The sequence below is a fragment of the Podarcis muralis genome, chromosome 14 (assembly GCF_964188315.1).
Source record: "Podarcis muralis chromosome 14, rPodMur119.hap1.1, whole genome shotgun sequence".
Taxonomy (NCBI): domain Eukaryota; kingdom Metazoa; phylum Chordata; class Lepidosauria; order Squamata; family Lacertidae; genus Podarcis; species Podarcis muralis.
The window spans coordinates 55,406,541-55,430,189 of record NC_135668.1 but is presented as its reverse complement, the minus strand read 5'-3'; the positions used below and the strand labels follow the sequence as shown (position 1 = coordinate 55,430,189).

The 23,649-nt window shown below is 43.3% G+C and overlaps 2 protein-coding genes across 2 annotated transcripts; both read right to left on the bottom strand.

Moving 5' to 3' along the window:
• Window positions 1–3,778: 3,778 nt before the first annotated feature.
• On the bottom strand, window positions 3,779–7,716 carry LOC144325516 (vomeronasal type-2 receptor 26-like). The gene is made up of 3 exons (XM_077919013.1): window positions 7,559–7,716; window positions 5,719–5,845; window positions 3,779–4,731 (listed from the first exon to the last, which is right to left on the bottom strand). Exons 1-3 carry the CDS (start codon window positions 7,598–7,600, stop codon window positions 3,830–3,832), a joined length of 1,071 nt encoding a protein of 356 aa, XP_077775139.1. The 5' UTR covers window positions 7,601–7,716; the 3' UTR covers window positions 3,779–3,829.
• A 10,196-nt stretch (window positions 7,717–17,912) lies between these two features.
• On the bottom strand, window positions 17,913–22,560 carry LOC144325501 (vomeronasal type-2 receptor 26-like). Its single transcript, XM_077918940.1, has 3 exons — window positions 22,348–22,560; window positions 21,863–21,989; window positions 17,913–18,814 (listed from the first exon to the last, which is right to left on the bottom strand). The coding sequence occupies exons 1-3, from the start codon at window positions 22,522–22,524 to the stop codon at window positions 17,913–17,915; spliced, it is 1,206 nt and encodes a 401-aa protein (XP_077775066.1). The 5' UTR covers window positions 22,525–22,560.
• Window positions 22,561–23,649: the final 1,089 nt, after the last annotated feature.

Sequence of the window (23,649 nt, the reverse complement as noted above, 5' to 3'; positions counted from 1 at the left end):
GATTTTTAGGATGTTGGACCTCCAGGGTGTAACAATAAGAGCAGCAGCAACAACAACAACTGGTGTATTCTTGTATACTAGTTAAGGGGAGGGAGGAAACAGTTAAAATACTGCAGACTTCAGTTGCAGGTGCAATACAGGATGTTACATTTCCTTACAAAATAGAGAAATGATTAATATTTGCACACGAAAGCTTATACCCAGAACAAACTTAATTGGTCTCTAAGGTGCCAGTGGACAATTTTTCAATATTTTGCCGTATTTCCTTTTCATCTTTCTCTGTCATATTTTTATTATCAGTTTATTTTTATTTTTATTCAGCTTGAACCCTGCCACCTGTCTAAATTCTTGTATCTTGTCTAAGACTTTGGGAAGGGAGTTTTTTGGATCTTCTATTGTAATTACCAGATCATCCGCATAGGCCTTTAGTTTATATGCTTTATTTCCTACCATTATTCCTCTAATGGTTTCATCCGCCCTTATATTGTTTGCCAGGACCTCCAGGACCAAAATAAATAATAGTGGAGACAGTCGACAACCTTGCCTTGTCCCTTTTAGTATTTTACAAATCTCTGTTATGACATTGTTTACAATTAATCTTGCTTTTTGTTCTGAATGAATTGTTTCTATACCTTTCCTAATTTTTTCTCCAAAATTCATCACTTCCAGGACCTTTTTCATAAATTCCCATGAAATATTATCAAACGCTTTTACAGCATCATTCAACATCAACGCCGCTTGCTTTTCATTTCTGATTTCCAGGTATTCTATCACCCTTATGACATTTCTGATATTTATTTAAATAAATAAATAAATATCTAGTAGCACCTTAAAGGTAAAGGGACCCCTGACCATTAGGTCCAGTCGTGGCCGACTCTTGGGTTTCGGCACTCATCTCGCTTTATTGGCCAAGGGAACCGGCGTACCGCTTCCAGGTCATGTGGCCAGCATGACTAAGCCGCTTCTGGCGAACCAGAGCAGCGCACGGCAATGCTGTTTACCTTCCCGCAGGAGTGGTACCTATTTATCTACTTGCACTTTGACATGCTTTCGAACTGCTAGGTTGGCAGGAGTAGGGACCGAGCAATGGGAGCTCACCCCATCATGGGGATTCGAACTGCCAACCTTCTGATTGGCAAGTCCTAGGCTCTGTAAATATTTTCCACATAGCCAGTTTGTAAGTGTTCTCCTGCGTACCACTGGGTTTTAAAGTTCCAAAGTAAATCATGAGCTCACCCCATCATGGGGATTCAAACCACTGACTGTCTGATCAGCAAGCCCATGAAGCTCAGTGGTTTATTTTTTATTTTTTATTTATAAAATTTTTATTAAGGTTTTTACATTACAAAACAGAAAAAGAAAAAAGAAACAAATACAAAATGAAAATAGTTAAAAACAATCAATCCTTTCATCACATTATTTTTCATTTACTTGTTTCCTGGACCTCCTCATACCTCCCTTTTTTGTATTCCAGTTCAATTTATTAGCTCAGCAGTTTCTTTCCCTCTTTATTCTACCCAGATCTTAAATCTTAAATTATTATAACATTAAATTTTTACTTATAAAAAACCATTTTTTCATATTCTTTTATACCATTAGCTAGAAACCGCTTAATTTCAATCCTACATCATTCTAACATTCATTAATTTTACAGTATCTCTGTAAATAGTCTTTAAATTTCTTCCAGTCTTCTTCCACTGACTCTTCTCCCTGGTCTCGGATTCTACCAGTCATTTCCGCCAACTCCATGTAGTCCATCACCTTCATCTGCCATTCTTCCAGAGTGGGTAAATCTTGTGTCTTCCAGTACTTTGCAATAAGTATTCTTGCTGCTGTTGTAGCGTACATAAAGAAAGTTCTATCCTTCTTTAACACCGATTGGTCAACTATGCCCAGGAAAAAGGTCTCTGGTTTCTTCAAGAAGGTATATTTAAATACCTTTTTCAATTCATTATATATCGTCTCCCAGAAAGCCTTAATCCTTGGGCACGTCCACCAAAGGTGAAAGAATGTACCTTCAGTTTCTTTACATTTCCAACATTTATTATCGGGCAAGTGGTAGATTTTTGCTAGCTTGACTGTGGTCAGTGGTTTAGACCACAGAGCCACCCACTTACAAAAGTCTGGGTTTAGACCCAGTTTAGGCATGGAAACGGCTTTTGTGGTCTTCCATGATAACTACGTTGGGAGAGAGATGTGGTGAATGTGTCCCAGTTAATTCTCCTTGATCTTTTCCATACTATCAACTATGGTGCTCTTGTTAAGCAGACTGAGTTGGGGGTGAGCAGCACTGCTTCCTAGTAGTTCCAAGTCCTCCTTGGATGGTCTTTATCAGAGGGTGATGCTTGGGGAGTGTCACTTGGCCCCAGGGAGCCTTCCATGTGGGGCTCTGCAGGGTTCAATTTTATCCCTAATTTTGTTTAACATCTACATGTGACTGTTGAGGAGGGTTATCTAGAGTTTTGGAGAATGTTGTCAGTAATATGCTGACCACACACAGCTGTACTTCTCCTTTTCACCTGCATGAGTGGCAGTTTATGTGCTGGATTGTTGCCTTGGTAATGGACAGGATGAGAGTCAATAAATCTGAGTGAGGCATAGTTTGTGGGTGGTTCCTTAGACCTGATGGATGGGAGATTGTCTGCTCTTGATGGGGCTGAACCCCCTCTGAAGGAGCAGGTTCACAGCTTTGGGGTACTTCTGCTTGAGGCTCAGTTGGCCTCCTTGGTGCAGAGAGTCTCCCATGAGCTTCAGCTGCTGGCCAGGTAAAGCCTAACTAATGTTGCCTTTGCTCTGGTAACCTCTAGGTTAGACCAGAAGGCAAAAACCTACGTCTTCAGCCAGGCCTTTTGCTGGTTGACCTCCAGCACCCTTTTAAATGTGGATTACTGGTTTGTTGTTGTTCTTAATTTTATTATGTAGGCTGTGGTTTTAACATTGCAAGTGAAGAACTCTAAGATCTATGGGTATATACCTGAAGGAGCCCCCATCGTTCAGCCTGAACACTGAGGTCTAGCTCTGAGAGCCTTCTGGTGGTTCCCTCACTGCATGTCAGGCAGCTCTCAGCAACTCCGGACTGGTTGCCCAAGAAATGTACAAAGACAAAAGAATGTTTCTTACAGTCCTCTTTGTACCATCCTCTGAGGCCTCCCTCAAATCCCTGTTGTAACTCTAAACTCTCTTCCTCTTCCTTCTCCCTGGAAGGACCAGATCCTGATGCTACGAGAAGTGAGGTTAAAGGGAAGCAGGCAGAGGGCCTTCTCAGTAGTGGCACCTTCCCTGGGGAAGGCCATTCTGTGAGATGCTAAGGAGATGAATAACAATATAACCTTTAGAAGACATCTGAAGGCAGCTCAGTATTGGGAAGCCTTCTAGTATGCAATGCTTTATTATGTATTAAAAAATGCTGGCAGCCACCAAGAGTGGCCAGGGCAACCCAATCAAATGGATGGGTAAGTAAGTAAGTAAGTAAGTAATAAATAAATAAATAAATAGTGGTATACAAATTGAATAAATAATGATATTAAAGATAATCTGGTTGGCCCCTGTGAGAACAGGATGATGGACGAAATGCGCCATGGGCCGGATTCAGCAACTTCCCCCAATGTTCCTATGCATTGCTGTGTTTAAATTTAGATTTTTGTGTGAACCACTTTGAGCACAGATTTTATAAAATGCTGTTAATAAATAGACAATGACAAGAGAGGGGGGAGTATAAAAAATATAAGAATTGGGACACACAAGGAATTTCCTTGGCCAGTTTTTTCCCCAACAAATGTCTGCATTTTGTAATGATGCAACAATTAAAGGCATCAAAGCAAGTTGACTCTTATTTGCTCCTCAGAATCAAGTGTTCTTTGCTGTTCAAGTCTGGCCTCAGAAGGATTATGTACAATTTGGGGAAGAAGATGCAAGCGAGCAACCCTGCACTGGAGGCCAAGATGCAGAAGATCTCCACAGCCACCATCTGCTTTCCTTTGGTGCTCAGATAAGAGGGAACAAAGGACAGCCAAACACTGCAGAACACCAACATGCTGAAAGTGATGAACTTGGCTTCGTTGAAACTGTCTGGCAACTTCCTGGCCAGGAAAGCCACGGTGAAGCTGACCATGGCCAGGAATCCCAGGTACCCCAGGACACAATAAAACATGGGGGCAGAGCCTTCAGTGCATTCCATGATGATTTCTTCCGCCAGAGAGTTCATGTCCGCATCTGGGAAGGGAGGAGCCGTACAGAGCCAAACAGTACAAATACTGGCTTGAAGTGAGCAGCAAGTGAGAAGAACAGAGTTGGCCAGAGATTTCCCTACCCATTTCCTCATCCTGGATCCTGGTTTGGTGGCCATGAAGGCCAGAACCACCATGATGGTTTTGGCCAAGACACAAGACACCGCAATAGAGAAGATGATGCCAAAGGCTGTTTGACGTAAAGAGCAGCTCACTGGGTGAGGCAGGCCAATGAAGAGCAAGGAGCAGAGGAAGCAGAGCAAGAGGGCAAGGAGCAGAGTGTAGGTGAGGTCCCGGTTGTTGGCTTTGACAATGGGAGTGTCCCCGTTCTTAGAGAAGACGCCAAGGACCAAGGCTGTGACCAGAGCAAAGAGCAGAGCTAAGGCAGCTAACGTGAATCCCAAAGGCTCTGCGTAGGAAAGAAAATGTTGTCTCTTGGGAATGCAATGATCTCCGCTGTGGTTTGGAAATTGTCCTTCTTGGCATTTGAAACAATAATCCATATCTAAAAAAATCAAATGAATGATATATGAGTTCGCACAAACAAGGCAACCTTTTTCTTCTGGCATGTTTCATTTTTTGTAATGAAATAGATTCCTCCATCTCCAATGGCAGTTCAAATTTCCTCTGAAAGAAATATTGCTTCTTCTCCCAAAACACAATTCTGAGCCATTAATTATTTAGAAACAAGTATCAGAGATAAGTAGAAACCAGTAAAATGCAACGGGTATTTTTTCTTTATAAACCATATAGGTGCTATCAATCACATCACCAGAAATTTTGGAAGCAAAGTATTGACGACTGTTAATATGGTGCCATTGAAAGAGCAAACGGTCATCTCTACTGAAAAGTGAGAAGCCCGCTATGATATCTTGGAGCAGCAGAATTTGATTTTGTGTTTCTGCCTCTCAGCCCTAAAACTATGGGGATGGAGGGTTAGGCAAGTCTTCCTTGACTCCGCAAGCTGTGGCAGGTGCGGAGCAGGCACAGAACACTGGACATGATCCACACCTATTTCCACAGATCTACTTTGTCAAGGTTAAAGTTGGGGCTCTCGTTCGCCCAACTATCTGTGTCCGTCTTCTTTCTTCCAGATCTGAGTGCAACTGCTGTTCTGTTTAGGAGTACTGAACTGCTAATAAGGGGAAACTGTTGAAATAGATTAGGAAGCATTTTATTATAGAGCAGAAGAAGAAGAAGAAGAAGAAGAAGAAGAGGAGGAGGAGGAGTAGTTTGGATTTGATATTCCGCCTTTCACTCCCTTTTAAGGAGTCTCAAAGCGGCTAACATTCTCCTTTCCCTTCCTCCCCCACAACAAACACTCTGTGAGGTGAGTGGGGCTGAGAGACTTCAAAGAAGTGTGACTGGCCCAAGGTCACCCAGCAGCTGCATGTGGAGGAGCGGAGACGCGAACCCAGTTCACCAGATTATGAGTCCATCCCTCTTAACCACTCTTAACCACTACACCACACTGGCAGATGATGTCTCCTACCCGTTTGATTTGAAATCATCCCATCTGGACATGAAGCACAGTCATAGCAACAAAACGGCAGCCCCTCCTTCTTTTTCCGGCTGTAGCCTGGCTGGCACCGATCATTACACAAACCAAGGGGCATCACCTAGCCAGAAAAAGAGAAGAGGAAGCTCCCTTTTGCATTGTAGACAGCACAGTTTGAACCAAAGAGACAAGAGCATTTTCGGAACATGCCGGGGGGAGCACAAGCAGCCCCCAGATCGAGTTGTCTTCCTGATGAAATGCAGCCCGGGACATCCATAATCTTCAGTCCCGGTGCACACCAGTGACTCATATCATAAGATATGTGCACACTCAATCAGCATAGTATAGCAGAAACGATGTGGAGCTTAGGTGTGGCATTCTAAGTAATTTATTACGCAACATATACAGGACAAAGCAATCATGGCGTCCTCTCACATCTTCTCCAAGAGAAAGCGAGAAACTAAGTACAAAAGTACAATAGAGCAGAAGAGAAAAGACTGACTTCTGTTCTGATACTTTCCAAGGCTGGAAAGTAAACACAGACATGTGATATAACAATCACACATCCAGCAGCGGGAGAGTGAAATGCTGACATCGCTTGCTCTGTTAGCACAAATGCAACGGCAGTTGCCTAAATGCTGGGTCTAAGATATAACTCAGGACAGCCTCTTGATAATTTTAGACCTTGGACCTAGTGGTCTCACAAGGTCCCCCTTTAGATGACACGTTTCTTAAGTCGGGAAGCACACAATGAACGTTTGGTTCATAGCTGCCGATGTTTCCCTTTTTTTAAGGGAAATTCCCTTATTCTGAATAGGATTCCTCAGAAGAAAAGGGAAAAGTTGACAGCTATGATTTGGTTTCCTCCCTGACAACCAGATCCAACATTCCATGTTTCACTGATGCCTCTATTTTCCCAGGTTTTTTTTTTAAAAAGCCCCCCCCCCCCCCGTTAGAATAAATAATTCTTTTTATTGCTTTTCTTCTTATAGGGTAAACAGCAAAGTTTCCATGACAAAAGATACCCTCCCTACTTAGTGATTATGATGCAGTGCAGAATAAAGCTGTTTCATGTAGGACAAGCTTTTGGCAGATTTATGTTATTCCAGAAAATTGGTGTACGCGTGAATAAATTGTAATGTTAATATTGGGAGTCAAGGAGAAGGAAAATTGAATATTTCATCTCACTAAGATGGCGGATGGGAAGAGGACAGGAATAAACAACCAATTCTGAAATATACTGTGTTGGCAGAGAAGGCAAAATAGGAAGCAAATACATTAAGCTCAGAGAAACACTACAAGACAAGTACTCTTCCTTCAACACAAATGGATAACTTCTCCTTCCCTTGTCTTCTGAAAAATAAGTCTTCGTTGTTTCCATAGGATTTACTCCTGCATTAGGGACGCAGGTGGTGCTGTGGTCTAAACCACTGAGCCACTTGGGCATGTTCATCGGAAGGTTGGAGGTTCGAATCCACTAGATGGAGTGAGCTCCCACTGCTCTGTCCCAGATCCTGCCAACTTAGCAGTTCGAAAGCATCCCAGTGCAAGTCGAGAAATAGCTACCACTATGGTGGGAAGGCAAATGGTGTTTACGTGCGCTCTGCCATTTCTCACATCCTTTGACTGGACTCAACCGTCGAGGGGCTCTTTGCCTTCCCTTCCCTTTACCTTTACTCCTACATTAATGTAACCTGGCTAAATCTGGCAGTAGAGCTTCCTTTATTGTAGGAATTGCATTAACATAATCATGCATTAACCGGTCTTAAGAATGTTATTAATATTGAACCTTATTCTTGTATTTGTATTCTTAATATTAAAGAAATGCTCCCACTTGACTGAATGCTTTGTGCCATGTGATGGCTTCTTCATCCATGCTGAAGTCCACATAGTGCGATTCCTGTGGTTCTACCTTTCCTACTTTCACTCGCGAGAAGGTTTGGTTGGGGAAAGTAACCCAGTTAATAATGTCAAATCCAGCTGCCAATTCCCCATTCTCATCAAAAGACACAAAGTCCCCAGCACTGTTGTTGAAGGAGATGCTCCTCAGGAAAGAGAGAAGCTGGACAGAATAAAACAAGGAAAAGTTCAATAAGTAAATAAGGGAGAGCCTTTATTAGCTTTAGAAAGGAAAAAGTGTCAATCAATATATGTCACACAATGGGAAGAAGCCAAAAATGGTGTAGTCCACCTTTGGAGAACATATGGATTTCTAGGAAGTACAGTTGACCTGCCACTTATGTGTGGCTTCCTTTCTGGCGGTCCATGTGCAAAGGCAAAATCATGCAAAGTCAGGAACCCCTGGAGCTGCACTCTAGGTTGAAGAAGGACCCAGGGATGCTCCCAGAGCCCCGTCATGACCTCCCCACAGCCTGGGAAGCAAGGGGGCCCCTTCTTTCTTGGGCTCTGGGGTGCATCGAGGGGCCTTGTGTCTTCTTCCCCGAGGCTGGAATGGAGTGCACTGCCCTGCTCACCTGGCCTTGGGAGGGAAGCGCCCTCATGCCTCCTTCCCAGATCTCAGCAAGCAAGGGGGAGGGCTGCACACCCAGGACCCTCCCTGGACCTTCTGAGAGCCTGGTAAGAAAGGAAGACCTTCTGGGAGGGTGGGGGGAAGGGGGGGAAATAGAGAGTCGGTAATGGTAAATTTTATAATAGGTACAGAGAGACAAACATCATTCGTTTGTGCAATGTCAAATGGTGAGATGTTGCCCAAGAGAAGTACTGGGGTGGTTCCTCAAGGTTAAAAACATACTATCTTTAACACATCGAGTCCCATAACATGCCTCCTTCTTCACCACTTCTGACATATCAGCATCACAAACACATAGGGCAGTAGAACATTGTTGAGTTCCACAAGGAGGTGACATTTCTCTGTGAGGAAGTGCAGGAGGAGATACTTCCACTTCTGCAACTTGAAGGGGAAGTACAGGGAATATATTGATTCTGGCTCCAACTTGAAGGCAAGGGAAAACAGGGAAGCACTGAAAAGAACATTTGTTTTGTGTGGGAGAGGAAAATGCTGTAAGAGGTGTTTTCCTTCTGTGTGTATTCAGTCTATGGACGTTGTGTCATCATCCATTAGATTAGCCCAAGCAAAGATTTATTCTGAATATGATATCTTACCTGCCAAGGTTGCAGGTTTGAAGGATGGAGTCCACCTCTGCCTGCCATCCTTCTGTGTTTTGGTCTGGATGAGAGAATCTTATGCAAAGTATATGCAATGGCATAAACTGCATTATAGGTGCTGTAACTTTGACCAGTCATGGTCATTTCAAAAATGTGCCCAGGAAGGCTCTCCAGACTCTCTTTGCCAGTGCATGTGTGTCTGCTTTCATTGAGCTCACTGGAAACAGAAAATAAACAATTGAATGCCTGCTGCCAAAAAGTCTGGATGAACCCATCTCCATTTGGATAGTTAGGGTTTAGGTTCTGAAGGAATTCTTTAAATCGCTGGACTTTTTCTGTGTGAATTGCAAAAGACAGGGCACCATCAAAGGCTTGAATGTCATAATACCTTTGCATTGCTTCTGATGAGAAGGCCCATTGGGCTGTCAAAATCCACACTTTACCTGCATAATTATCTGCAATATCTTCATCCAATGAATAGAAATATTGCAGCCACTTCACAACTGTAATGGTCTGAGGTTCTGCACATAGAACCAATATGTTGACTTCTGAGACCACCAGGGAAGAGAACTTAGCCCGAATGAGTTCCCATGAATTGAAATGATCCATCCCTTGAGATAAGGATTGTACTTTTTCATTGAAGGCTGTGCAAACTCCATGCTGGGAAAGCATTGGCACCAAGATTTGCATAAACTTCTCTCCATTTTCATCATCCGATGCAACAAGTCCGACCCACGTCCACCGGAAATGAAGAAGCAGCTTGACAATCCCTGCATATTGATATTTCTCATTGGGCACCATCCGGAAGAAGGTTTGGAGCTCCAACTCGGTCCTCCTCACTGGAGCCAATACACAATAAGCAATCTAAGGAAGAAATCAATCTCACAATGATGGGTTAGTATTCATCCCACATAACTGCCTGAAGTGGACCCCATGAGAATTCATTGAAGGTAAAAATATATTCTTTAGTTTTGTATATTGGAGGAATTTGAATGATGTAAGCACAAGTTCCCTGTTTTAGAAGTGTTATAGCATGTGTGATTGAGAAAGATATTTCTTCACAGTAAGCACAAAACAATTATTGAACTGTGCCCTGGTAATTGTGAGTGTCACAAGCAAGCATGCTGCCGCCAACTGGCTGGATCTAGAAGCGTCAAAGAAGCAATTCAGTTAAACCTGCTATAAACTCATACAGGGAAATCCGATAGGGAAAGACGGGACTCCACAGCGCCATCTGGTGTCACAGTTTTATATTGCATATACAATGGATACAGAACGCTTTTCCTTTACCAATCTAGCTGAGTCCTTAGTCTTACTAACAACTCACTTTCCCCTAGATCTTACAGCCCTTGCTTTAAGCTGAGGCTTTTTATCAGAGTACATTCCTTGCATATTATTATTATTATTATTATTATTATTATTATACCTGTGGAATCTTATAGATGCCTAAGATCAGAATCATGTGAAGGGAAATGTCAGACTCAAGTGCTCCAATAACAGCCATCATATTTCTTTTCTTGTCACATTTGAAGTTGGGGACAATCCTTTCTGTGGTGGACAGAAGCTTCAGGGTGTTCTGAAAAGTCATCCTTGTATTCACGAAGCTATCATAGAGGTGGAACCCAAAGCTCATATTTGGGACGATGTTGGGGTTCTCATTTATTTCTTTCACAGCAAACACCAGGGAGAGAGTATTTTGGTAGTACTTCAGTGTTGAACTAAAAAAAGAGTTGGAAATGTGTCAGAAGTATTCATCTTTTCTGGCTTTTTTCCAGCAAATTCCAAAAGATTAAATAACACAAATAAGCAGAAACCTAATATGCATTGTGCTTCCTAACACCTAATAATGGAAATTCATGCTCAATATTCGGTCACCTTTAGGAATATCTCATCTAAAAAGCATTTAGTTTTGTGCAGAATATTCAAATCCTGCAACACACACACACACACACACACACACACACACACACACACACACACTATTTTCATATGATTAATAGATCAGACAAACATAGAGGCATTAGTTTCAATTGATCTACACTGCACAAACCTCAGTTAGGTACTTTGTATTGAGGAAAAAAGTTTGCAACACTTCAGTTAATTATACCCAATATTATTTAAATGGTGCAGCTGGAAATATAATCCAGAATCTATTATATTCCTGATTTACAGCATCTGTGACTGTCAGAATAAATGGTGGTTATTGTGAATGTGGGGATGAAGCTTTGTTGCAAAGTTCAACCATCCCTGCATGGTGTGGAAGGACAGACAGAGGGAGGATGAGGATAAAGCATGAGATCAGGTGAGAAACATGAGATCAGGTGAGGAGAAAGCAGAAGAGGCAGAAGATAGAAACCTCCAGATGAGGAATAAAGCAACACAGTAGAAAATGACATGATCACAATATAAAGAGAAGGAAATGTAATTTTAACCTTCATACATGGAAAAAAGTCAAGAAGTCAAATGTTTTCCGAGCATGCCATGGTTTGTGTGGTGTAGTTGTAGCCTATAGCAGCATATAGAAGTGTACACTATGAAGGAGAGAGTGATTTCCTTACAAAAGTTCATCTGTAAACTTCATGTTTGGATGGTGCTGGAAATCTATTTCTTCAGATAAATAGCCATAATTATTAACAATTCCTCCAATGATCAGATCCCCCCTCTGATAATACTGGTATGGAAGCTGGAATGGATCCGTCATGGCGCATCTCTCAGAGTCCTCCTTGCACTCAGTTGGAGGCATCTGGAGCCACAGGAAGAGAAGAATCAGCAGCAGAAATGTTCTTGCCATCTTGACCAACAGTGATGCAGAAAGTCAGATTTTTCTCTCATCCACCATAAATTGCATTAGGTTCAATGGCTCTGGATTAATTTGATAAAGGGGGTGTGCCAATGATTTGACCCATGAGATCCTGTGTATTCAGAATTTCTCACTGGAGCTCTGAATGACACAAGGTTTATTTTATCTATGATACTACACTCTGATACTGACTGTGTTCATGGCCTGACAAAATGTACATGGGATTTGGCAAGATGGATGATGATACCCATCAGCTTGAGATAATTACACGTTTCAAAGCTATCTCTGTTGAGCATTATGCTCTGTGAGACAAAAGAATAAGAGCAAAATAATCATATATATTTCTCGTTGAGTAGTGCACGGGGAATGGCGAGTCACAGGAAAGCAAGCAGCCCACCTGCAAACTGGTAATCTGAAGGGAGCTCCCTAGTTTTTCCAAAAGTCTTCCTCAATCACATGTGCACCATATTACTCAAGTGTACGTCTGTCACCAACGGAGACATCATTTTTAGGATTTTGGACCTTAGAGATGTAACAGCAGCAGCTGCAACAACAACAATTGTCATATCCTTGTACACCAGTTCAGAAAGGGGGGAAACAGTTAGAATAATGCAGACTGTCAGGTATACCAGCTGCCTCATTCCAATGTGGAAAAACATTACATTGAGGTACAGATAGAGGGGGCCCCGTGCTGCCTAGAGCTCGGCACAATGACTGGCCAGAGCCCAGGAGAGCTACTCATGGGCCAGTGCCTCACAACAAGACTGGACCACCTTCACCCAGACAGAGCTCAGGACGAGGCAGCGGTGGGGATAAGCAGGGACCCCCAGACCTTCCGGGCCAGGGACCCAGTGTATGCAAAAAACTTTGAGGCGGGCCCGGTGACCCACCACAGTCACCAGGGCGGCAGGTCTTACAAGGTGCTGACGGAGGGAGGGCAATGCTGGCGCCGCCACTGAAATCAACCAGGCGACGATTCCCAGGGGAAAAGCAGGAGGAGGGCTGGACAGAGGGATCCCAAGGGGACAGCTGGGAGGTGAGGCCCATAGAGCAGGAGGAGCAGGCAAGGGAGGCAGAACCAGTAAGCCCAGTGGTGACCCCAGAGGCAGAGCAGCCACAGGAGCCAGAGCCGTGATTGAGCAGGCCAGTGGCACCTGGCTAAACGGCCCTGTCACAGCTGGCATTCCCAGAACAAGAGTCAGAACCAGAAACCCCCACTGAGAGACACCCACTCCTAAGCGAGTAACCTGGGTTCTCATGAACCTTCCCAGCTCCTTGAAGAACAGAAAGCTGGCTCCCAGAGGAATGGTGGGTTTCGTGTTGTGTTGTGGTTGCAGGGACAGACCTGATGGACGTGCCTGTGGTGACTCCTTCAGAGAAGAAAGAAAAACCAAGGAGCCAGCGGTTCCCTGTTAGTTCCTGTAGTTGTGATAATACAGCAGACATTGTTAAAAAAGGTGTAGTCATGGGTATATCAGTGTGTTCAAATCTGAATTGTCATTGTCAGAGCTGCTCCCCGATCCCAGCTCACAGAGGATCACGCTAGCCAGCGTTCGCTTTATAAAAGTCTTTATTGAGTTACAGTTTCCATTTCCAAGCTGCTGCGTGCAACTCTACGTCTTATGGCTAGACCGGCGAAGCTCCGTCTGAATCTCCGCCCCTCGTACACCAACTTAATATCCTCGCCTTACTCCACCTTTTCCGCCTGACCGTCCTTCTCTGGGTCCCTCTGCCCCCCGTGGTCTCCTCCCTCCGGGACTCCTCTGACGCTGACCCCCCGGACCCTCCTGTCTCCTTGCGTCGGGCTTTAGGACCTGGCTCCCTTTCCGGGCTGCTTACTGCGCCGCCTTCCCGTGCATTTGAACTTGGCGCGCGCGCCCAGCCTCCCACTTTCCGCTTGACCGTTTCTTCGCTCCCCGATGGGGGCGTGGTCACTCCTGACTCATGCCCTCCTCCCTGCTGCGAGCTGCCAGGGCTCGATCCCTGACGTCCTTCCTCTCCACTGCGCTCTGGTGGGGACGCTGGCCCCGATTTCCAACTGCTGCCCTCTGAACCCCCGCTGGTCCCTTCCTCCTGGGGTGTCCCCCTAGGCCCCCCCTTTGCTCTGGCCACTGGCGCTCCTTTCTGTGAATCTTCCGATTCACTGGAAAGACTCGGAGATCTCGGGTCGTCGTCATCACTCATCCTTTCTTCGGACTCCTCCCCCTCGCTCTCTGTTTCCTCCCTTGCCCTCGCCTCTGCTCCTGAACCCCTGACAGTCATATTGTGTTATTATTGTCATTATGGTTTTGGTTGTATCTGTCTTTTGCGGTTGTTGTTTGTATCGAAAAAATGATAAAAAAATTTTTAATAAAAAAAAATACAGCAGACATATATATGCATGAACTGCCGATACTTTCTGAATGGCCTGCACTGTTTTCTGAGTAAACCATTCAGTAAAGCAGTTGAATTGCTGTAGAACCAGTAGGTGGAACTGCATATCTGTCAAATTTGTCAAAGCTGACAGATTGAAATCATTTTGCAGAAAGGATACATTCTGGTTATTACTGTTTTTACATTTTCCAGCCTAGTTATTACAGTTGTCCTTTCAGCAGTTTCATGCTTAATACAGTTACACTTTACACAGTTGTGTTTTGCAATAACAGTTACATTTACCTCTAACAGTGAGTTTTGTGTTCCATTTGTATTTGCCCCTTGCCCCTACTGGCTGATAAAAGCGACCAAGGAGAGGACAGCCAGCTGAGACAGGAGAGTGGAATAGTGTTCAGTATAGGGGTTTCATATGCTAAGATAGGAATTTTCAAATATGTGTTGCTATGTGGTTGCAGAAAGCAATTTGAATTTGATTGGTTAAACAGCCAATTCTAGTAGGTTCTCTAGTGGCTCTTGTGTGGTGGGTTAAGGGTTACATGAGAAGCACCAAGTCACGGACTCCCTTTGGTGTGAGTGACTTCCCTGTGATGACACAGCGCAGGAAGATGGCTGTGCAATGAACACAGCTGGGAGAGAAGTCTTGGGATCTTCTCTGGACACCATTGAGAAGAAACACTCTTGATGCTCCTTCTCCCAATGAATAGAGAGAGAGCAGAGGAGCGGTGAGTGAAGTCTCTGAAGTGAAACAGAGAGAAGAATGGAAATTGAAAGCGGATTTCTTCAAATAGCTGCATGGCCTCTCTCCTAAAGTACAGGCCGAGAGCATATCTGGAAGAGGGAGAGACACATGGTTGGGTTTAAAGCAAGAAGTTGTGTTTTTCTAAGTGAAGCTGAGCCTATGCTTGGATAAGCTTACATTTTGAGAATGTGTTTCAATATATTATTCCTCTATCATCCCTTCTGCAAGTGATGCTTCTGAACATTAAAGGAACATATGAACAATTCCTAAAAGGGTGTCAGTCTTACATAAGATTTAAGTTCCAAGCTGCTCAATATCGCTTCTCTGCAACAATTAAGGTCTCCTTGCGCAAGGGGACGGCCCCTGCCTGCTTAGATGAGGCAGTGATAAGACCACTTCTTAAGAAACCCTCCGTTGAAAAGCTTAAGGAATGACTGGCCAGTCACTCATCTGCCTTTCTTGGGCAAGGTTTCTGAGCCAGTGGTGATAGGCAGAGCCATGAAAACAATTTTCTAGAGCCCTTTAAGTCTGGGTTCAGGCCCAATTTAGGCATGGAAACTGCTTTTGTGGCTTTCTATGATAAGCTACGTTAGGAGAGAGATGAGGTTAATGTGTCCCAGTTATATCCCTTTGATCTTTTCAATACTATCAACTATGGGGTCCTTGTTCAGCAGACTCAGTTCGGGGTGAGCAGCATTGTTTCCTAGTAGTTCCGAGTCCAACTTGGATGGTCGTTTTCAGAGGGTGATGCTTGGGGAGCGTCACTTGGCCTTAGGGAGCCTTCCATGTGGGGCCCTGCAGAGTTCAAATCTATCCCCAGTGTTGTTTCACATCTACATGTGACGTCTGAGGGAGGTTAACTATAGATTTGGCACGTGTTGTTCTTGTTGGGTTTTCTTCCAATAAATGGCAGAATTTCTCATAATACACCAATTAAGTAAGTAATCTTATTTACTCCTCAGAATCAAGGGATCCCTGACCCCAAGCTATGATAGGGTCATGTCAGCATAACTAAGTCATCCTCAAGACTAGTGGATACATGGCCAACTTTGCCAAGTGGAAGGTAGCTTGCTCTCGATGAGCTGGTAGCTCCAGGGACAACAGCACAGTAGTGTGAGAAACCACCCCAGACACCAGGGGTCTTCCATCAATGGTCTGTACTTCCAAAGGATTCGACAGTTTCTGCATGGGTATGCCCTGATCCTTAGCAAATTCGACATCAAGAAAATGTGCTGAGGAACCTGAGTCGATGAGGGCTCACAACTCTGCTGCTTCCTCTGATAGAGCCTCAAGGCCGCTTGCATCAATGCCTCCAGGGAGGTCCATTCTTGCCAACTCACCCAACAGGGTTTCACTCAGCCTTGTATGGTAAATAGCCATCAAGGCTTCCTGATTCCATACTAGCTCCTGCAACAGCAAACTGAACTCTGTACTGCACCCCATTACTGAGTTAGACCCCTGCTTCAGTTTCAATAGCTTTTGTGTACCTGCAGATTTCTGCTGCGGGTCCTGGAACATGGACTTGAGGTGAGTCATAAAGCTGTCCAATCTCAACAAACAAGGATGCTGATTAATCAGTAAATCACCTGGCAACTCCTTCCAGAAGATTGATCACATAAAAAAGCATTGCTGGTCTGTCTGAAAATCATCTTCCCTCACCTTGAAAAACATGTTCACATTTGCTTTAAACCCAAGGAACTCATATGTCTCGCCATTGAACTTCGGGGGGGGGTGTCATTGGGATGTTTCACTGAACGCCTCTGCGATTCGGCCCCCAGTCTTCCAAGTTCCGTATTTTGATGATTTATTGCACTACTTAATTGTTCTACATGTCATCTTAACAATAAATTTTGTCCATCAACTGTCTCCCCCCGCTGCTTCCTCCTCCTCTTCCTCTCCCATTATTTCCCAAATAATTATTTCCCAACTTTCCCCCTCATTTGCCTCTGAGCTGTGACCTCTCTCAAGTCCTGTTGTAAATCTAAACTGTCTTCTTCTTCCTCTTCCCTGGAAGGATTAGGCTGGAGAGGCAGTCTCCACCATTCCTCCTCTGCCCAGTCCTTGACACTGCAAGAAGGGAGGTTACAGGGAACCAGGCAAAGGGCCTTCTGGGTAGTGGGGCCTTCCCTGGGGAACGCCCTCCCATGAGATGTCAAGGAGATGAATACCAATATTAAAAACATCTGAAGGCAGCTCTGTATCAATAAGCCTTCAAGTGTGTAATGTTTTATTATGCTTTTATATATGTCGGAAGCTACCATGAATGGCCGGGGAAACCCAATCAATGTGATGGGGTACAGTAACTATAACCATAAATGAAGAATGGTATACAAACTGAAAAAATAGTAGTATTAATGATAATATGGTTGGCCCCTGTGAGAACAGGATGCAGGACTAGATGTGCCATGGACTGGATGTAGCACGCTCTCCCAATGTTCATATATATATATGAAAACCACAAAACCACAGCTCGCCCCTATACACGAAGCCAAGCCAGAACACAACTAAATGCAGTACAGCCATCTTCTCAGAAAAACTCTTCACAAAGTTCAAGAGGTCAAGACACAAAGGCTTTAGCAACTAATCCATACCTAATGACCCACCTAAGTGGTACTCAGGATATCACTCAAGAAATCACTCAAGATATCCCTCAAGCAATTAAGGAACAAAAGAAGAAAAGGCACACTAGCCTGGGAACTGCCTCTCTGCCCAAAACATTGGAGGCTATACACCACACCTCCTCGACAGTATTTATAGGAACTCAAACACTGAGATCCTGCTCTGTTCCAGTAACAAGAAGCCGAAAGCACCAGCCTGAAGATGACGAGTGAGACCTCGTCGAAACGTCGCCTAGACACCCCAACTTTTACACGGGAAGACACCCGAGGACACCAAAACCTGCATATATATATATATATATATATACACTCTGTTTTTGTGTGACTTCAATTTTTGTGTCAACCATTTCCAGCAGAGATTGTGAAAAATGCTGTATGTAAATAGACAGTGACAAGAAAGGAGAGAAAAAACGGATTATGAAAAAAGATAAGAATTGGGACACGCAAGGGATTTCCTTGGCCAGTTTTTTTCCAACAAATGTCTACATTTTCTAATAATGCAACAATTAAAGGGATCAACGCAAGTTGACTCTTATGTGCTCCTCAGAATCAGGTGGTCTTTGCTGTTCAAGTCGGGCCTCAGAAGGATTATGTACAATTTGGGGAAGAAGATGCAAGCAAGCAAGCCTGCACTGGAGGCCAAGATGCAGAAGATCTCCACAGCCACCATCTGCTTTCCTTTGGTGCTCAGATAAGAGGGAACAAAGGACAGCCAAACGCTGCAGAACACCAACATGCTGAATGTGATGAACTTGGCTTCGTTGAAACTGTCTGGCAACTTCCTGGCCAGGAAAGCCACCGTGAAGCTGACCATGGCCAGGAATCCCAGGTACCCCAGGACACAATAAAACATGGGGGCAGAGCCTTCATTGCATTCCATGATCATTTCCTCCACCAGAGAGTTCATGTCCACATCTGGGAAGGGAGGAGCCGTACAGAGCCAAACAGCACAAATACTGGCCTGAAGTGAGCAGCAACCCAGAAGAACAGAGTTGGCCAGAGATTTCCCCACCCATTTCCTCACCCTGGATCCTGGTTTGGTGGCCATGAAGGCCAGAACCACCGTGATGGTTTTGGCCAAGACACAAGACACCGCAATGGAGAAGATGATGCCAAAGGCCGTTTGTCGTAAAGAGCAGCTCACTGGGTGAGGCTGGCCAATGAAGAGCAAGGAGCAGAGGAAGCAGAGCAAGAGGGCAAGGAGCAGAGTGTAGGTGAGGTCCCGGTTGTTGGCTTTGACAATGGGAGTGTCCCCGTTCTTAGAGAAGACGCCAAGGACCAAGGCTGTGACCACAGCAAAGAGCAGAGCCAAGGCAGCTAATGTCAATCCCAAAGGCTCTGTGTAGGAAAGAAAATTGTGGGTCTTGGGAATGCAATGATCTCTGTTGTGGTTTGGAAATTGACCTTCTTGGCATTTGAAACAATAATCTGTATCTAAAGAAATCAAATGAGTGATATATGAGTTCGCACAAACAAGGCAACGTTTTTCTACTGTCATATTTCATTCTTTGTTTTTAAATGGATTCTTCCATCTCCAAAGGCCTTTCAAATTTTATTTGAAATAAATATTGCTCCTGCCCCCAAAACACAATTCTGAGCCATTAATTAATTGCAAACAAGTATCAGCGATGAAATCCCAAGAAACATTATCAAAAGCTTTTTCAGCATCTATAAACATCATTCTTAGTGATACACTGTGCAAAATAGTAAGATGATATTCACTGAATAGTATTCAGCAGCTCAGGGGCTGACCTATAGACATTTGCTCCTTTTTCTTGCTCTCAGCCCTGAAACTCTGGGGATGGAGTGAAGGCAAGTCTTCACTGGGGATGGAGTGAAGGCAAGTCTTCACTGACTCAGTCTTCACTGACTCCGCAAGCTGTGGCAGGTGGGGAGCAGGCAGAGAACACTGGACATGACCCACACCTATTTCCACAGATCTACTTTGAAAAGATTAAAGATGTGGCTTTAGTTTGCCCAACTCTCTGTGTCTGTCTTCTTTCTTCCAGATCTGAGTGCAACTGCTGTCCTGTTAGGGAGTACTGAACTGTTATTAAGGGGAAACTGTTGAAATAGATTAGGAAGCATTTTATTATAGAGCAGCTGATGTCTCCTACCTGTTTGTTTGTTGTTGTTTTTTAATGTTTATTCAAGATTTTAAACATTATCACCAAACACATATAAACCCATCCCCAAAAAACAATAAACAAAGAAAAACACATAAAAAAGAAAAACATACAACATCAAAATCAAATCCTTAATATCCATACTTTCTTCACCTTTTTAGACTTCCTCGCGTCTCTCGTTCCTGCATTCCACGTTTATAAAGTTCTAAACCGCAAATTATCACCTTGTTTCAATTCTTATTTTGTATTTTTCCAATATTATGTCTCTAGTTTTAAATACATTAACCAAAAGCTTGAATATTTAACTTAGGCATAATATTAACTCAAAATTTGACTTTTTCTCAAATTTCACCTATTCTCAAATTCCTTTCAACTAGCTTACTGATGCCACATTTATTTTTGTTCTTGCATCTTTCTTAACACTCATACAATTTACAATGTTTTTGTAGGTAGTCCTTGAATTTCTTCCAATCCTCTTCCACTGCTTCTTCTCCCAGGTCACGGATTCTGCCAGTCATTTCTGCTAATTCCATATAGTCTATCAGTTGCGTCTGCCATTCTTCCAGCGTGGGCAACTCTTGGGTTTTCCAATGTTTAGCTATCAGTATCCTTGCTGCAGTTGTTGCATACATAAAACATGTTCGATCTTTCTTTAACACCCTCTGGCCAACAATGCCCAGGAGCAAGGCCTCTGGTTTCTTAGGAAAGGTATACTTAAATACCTTTTTCAACTCGTTGTATATCATTTCCCAGAAAGCCTTAACCCTAGGGCAAGTCCACCAGAGGTGAAAGAACGTTCCTTCAGTTTCTTTACATTTCCAACATTTGTTATCAGACAGGTGATATATTTTTGCAAGCTTGACTGGGGTCATGTACCACCTGTATATCATTTTCATAATATTTTCTTTACATTACATGCCGTAAACTTCACACCGGTGGTCCATAACTTTTCCCAATCAGCAAACATAATATTATACCCAATATCCTGTGCCCATTTTATCATAGCTGATTTAACCGTTTCATCTTGTGTATTCCATTTTAGCAGCAAGTTATACATTTTTGAAAGAACCTTAGTTTTAGATTCTAACCGTTCTGTTTCTAACTTCGATTTTTCCACCTGGAATCCTATCTTTTTGTCCAAATTAAAAACCTCTTTGATCTGAGCATAATGTAACCAGTCCCGCACTTTATCTTTTAGTTTCTCCAAACTCTGCAACTTCCAAGAATCTCCATCTTTTTCTAGTATTTCCCAATATTTCGGCCATTTGGCCTCCATATTGAGTCTTTTCTGGGCCTTAGCTTCCATTGGTGACAGCCACCTTGGGGTCTTGTTTTCTAATAGATCTTTATATTTTATCCAAACATTAAACAATGCTTTCCTGACAATATGGTTCTTGAAAGCCTTATGACTTTTAACCTTGTCGTACCACAAATATGCATGCCATCCAAATACATTGTTAAAACCTTCCAGATCTAAGACATCAGCATTTTCAAGAAGTAGCCAGTCTTTCAGCCAGCAGAACGCTGCTGCTTCATAATACAACCTTAAGTCTGGCAGGGCAAACCCCCCTCTTTCTTTAGCATCAGTTAATATTTTAAACTTAATTCTGGGCTTTTTGCCCTGCCAGACAAATTTAGAAATGTCTCTCTGCCACCTCCTGAAACACTCCATTTTATCCATAATCTGTAAGGTCTGGAACAAAAAACAACATCTTTGGCAATACATTCATCTTTATAGCAGCAATTCGGCCCAACAAGGAAAGTTTCAATCTAGACCAACTTTCTAAATCCCTTTTAATTTCTGACCAGCATTTTTCATAGTTATCCTTAAATAAATTCAGATTCTTAGCTGTTATATTTACCCCTAGGTATCTCACTTTCTTAACCACATTTAAGTCTGTTTCTTTCTGAAACCTTTCTGATTCTTTCTGATTCTGAAGATGTCAAGTTTTTTTCCAATACCTTGGTTTTCTGCTTGTTTAATTTGAATCCTGCCACCCGACCAAACTCATGAATCAATTGTAATACCCTTTTCGTGCTAGATTCTGGCTCCTGTAATGTCAAAACCAGGTCATCTGCAAAAGCTTTAAGTTTATACTGTTTGGCTCCAACCTGAATTCCTTCAACCAACCGGTCCTCTCGAATCATGTTCAAAAGCACTTCCAGGACCAAAATAAACAACAAAGGGGAGATAGGGCAACCTTGTCGTGTTCCTTTTTCAATTTTGAACTCTTCTGTCACCACATTGTTAACTATCAATTTAGCCTTTTGTTCTGAGTAAATTGCCTCTATGCCATTTTCAAACCCCCGTCCCACTCCCATCCCTTCCAAATTTTTCTTCATGGATGTCTCCTACCTGTTTGATTTGAAATCATCCCATCTGGACATGAAGCACAGTCATAGCAACAAAATGGCCGCCCCTCCTTCTTTTTCCGGCTGTAGCCTGGCTGGCACCGATCATTGCACAAACCAAGGGGCAGCACCTAGCCAGAAAAGAGAGGAGAAGAGGAAACTCCCTTTTGCATTATAGACAACACAGTTTGAACCAAGAAGACGAGATCACTTGGCAGATTCATGTTATTCCAGAAAAGTGGTGTATGCATGAATAAATTATAATATAAATATTGGGAGCAAAGCAGAAGGGAAATTAAATTTTTCATTGTGTAAGATTTACTTCTCACATCATAAATGATGGGGAAAGAATTTACTGCATATGGGTTCTACAGAATCATTTTGCTTAATAATGATGAAGAATTTATACATTACTCTTTTTATTTATATTAGTGATATAAATTTTAAAATGTTCCATTTTTTTGAAAAAACCCAAGAGGCCACTCCCACCTGATTGAATGCTTTGTGCCATGTGATGGCTTCTTCATCCATGCTGAAGTCCACATCGTCGGATTTCTGTGGTTCTGTCTTTCCTACTTTCACTCGCAGGAAGGTTTGGTTGGGGAAAGTAACCCAGTTCAGAACATCAAATCCAGCTGCCAATTCCCCATTCTCATCAAAAGACATAAAGTCCCCAGCACTGTTGTTGAAGGAGATGCTCCTCAGGAAAGAGGGAAGCTAGGCAGAAGAAAACAAGGCAAAGTTTAAAGAGTAAAGAAGGGAGACCCTTGATTGGTATTGGAAAGGAAAAAGTATCAATCAATATATGTCACACAATGGCAAGCAGTCAAAAATGGTGTGGTCCACCTGTGGAGCACAAATGGATTTCTAGGAAGTACAGCTGATCTGGCAGTTAAGTATTTGGGGGTTCAGCTCTGGGGGGTCCATGTGCAAAGGCACACAGGAACCCCTGGAACTGCAGTTCACAAGATGGAGAAGGGGGTCCTAGGCTCTAGGAAGGTTGCAGGAGGACCCAGGGATGCTCCTAGAGCCCTGTCATGACCTCCACACAACCTGGGAAGCAAGGGGGCATCTTCTTTCCTGGTCCCTTGGAGGCACCCAGTGGCCTTGTGTCTCCTTCCCTGAGGCTGGCATGGAATGTACTGCTTTGCTCACCTGGCCTTGAGAGGGAAGCACCTTCATGCCTCCTTCCCAGAGCCCAGCAGGTGAGGGAGAGGGCTGCACACCCAGGGCCCTCCCTGGACCTGCTGAGAGCCTGGTAAGAAAGGGAGATCTTCTGGGAGGTCAGGGGGAAGGGGGGGAGAAATAGAGAGCAGGTAATGGTGAGTTTTCCCTGTTCTCCATTTATTTATTTACTTTTCTCCACCAATGTAAGGTTGCAATCACATATGTAATGTGAGCATAACTTGTAGGAACACTGCAATCAATGAACATTGCCAGCTGCAAGTTAGAAAAATGACCAGATAATTACATTTGAAAATAGCCATATTCTGTATGTTCGGTAAATGCTGTAAGAGGTTGTGTGTGTGTGTGTGTGTGTGTGTGTGAGAGAGAGAGAGAGAGAGAGAGAGAGAGAGAGAGAGAGAGAGAGAGAGAGAGAGAATTCAATCTATGGACTGTGTGTCAACCCGAAGCTTTTCTCTTAGGAATTATAGATAATTATGTGCCAAAAGAGTTGGTTAATTCATTTATGTATATAGCAACAGCAGCAAGTATATTATGTGCCCAAAGAAGGAAAGAACAAGACATTCCATTAAAAATGGCTTTTGAATATGATGGAGTATGAGTCAG

Excerpts from the sequence above, each read along its gene's own strand:
- LOC144325501 (XM_077918940.1), bottom strand. The coding sequence starts at position 22,524 with ATGTCTTTTGATGAGAATGGGGAATTGGCAGCTGGATTTGATGTTCTG. Across the intron at positions 21,990-22,347 it reads GGCACAAAGCATTCAATCAG|GTGCTGCCCCTTGGTTTGTG; the intron begins GTGGGAGTGGCC and ends TTTTCTGGCTAG. Across the intron at positions 18,815-21,862 it reads GATGATTTCAAATCAAACAG|ATACAGATTATTGTTTCAAA; the intron begins GTAGGAGACATC and ends TGATTTCTTTAG.
- LOC144325516 (XM_077919013.1), bottom strand. The coding sequence starts at position 7,600 with ATGGATGAAGAAGCCATCACATGGCACAAAGCATTCAGTCAA. Across the intron at positions 5,846-7,558 it reads GGCACAAAGCATTCAGTCAA|GTGATGCCCCTTGGTTTGTG; the intron begins GTGGGAGCATTT and ends TTTTCTGGCTAG. Across the intron at positions 4,732-5,718 it reads GATGATTTCAAATCAAACGG|ATATGGATTATTGTTTCAAA; the intron begins GTAGGAGACATC and ends TGATTTTTTTAG.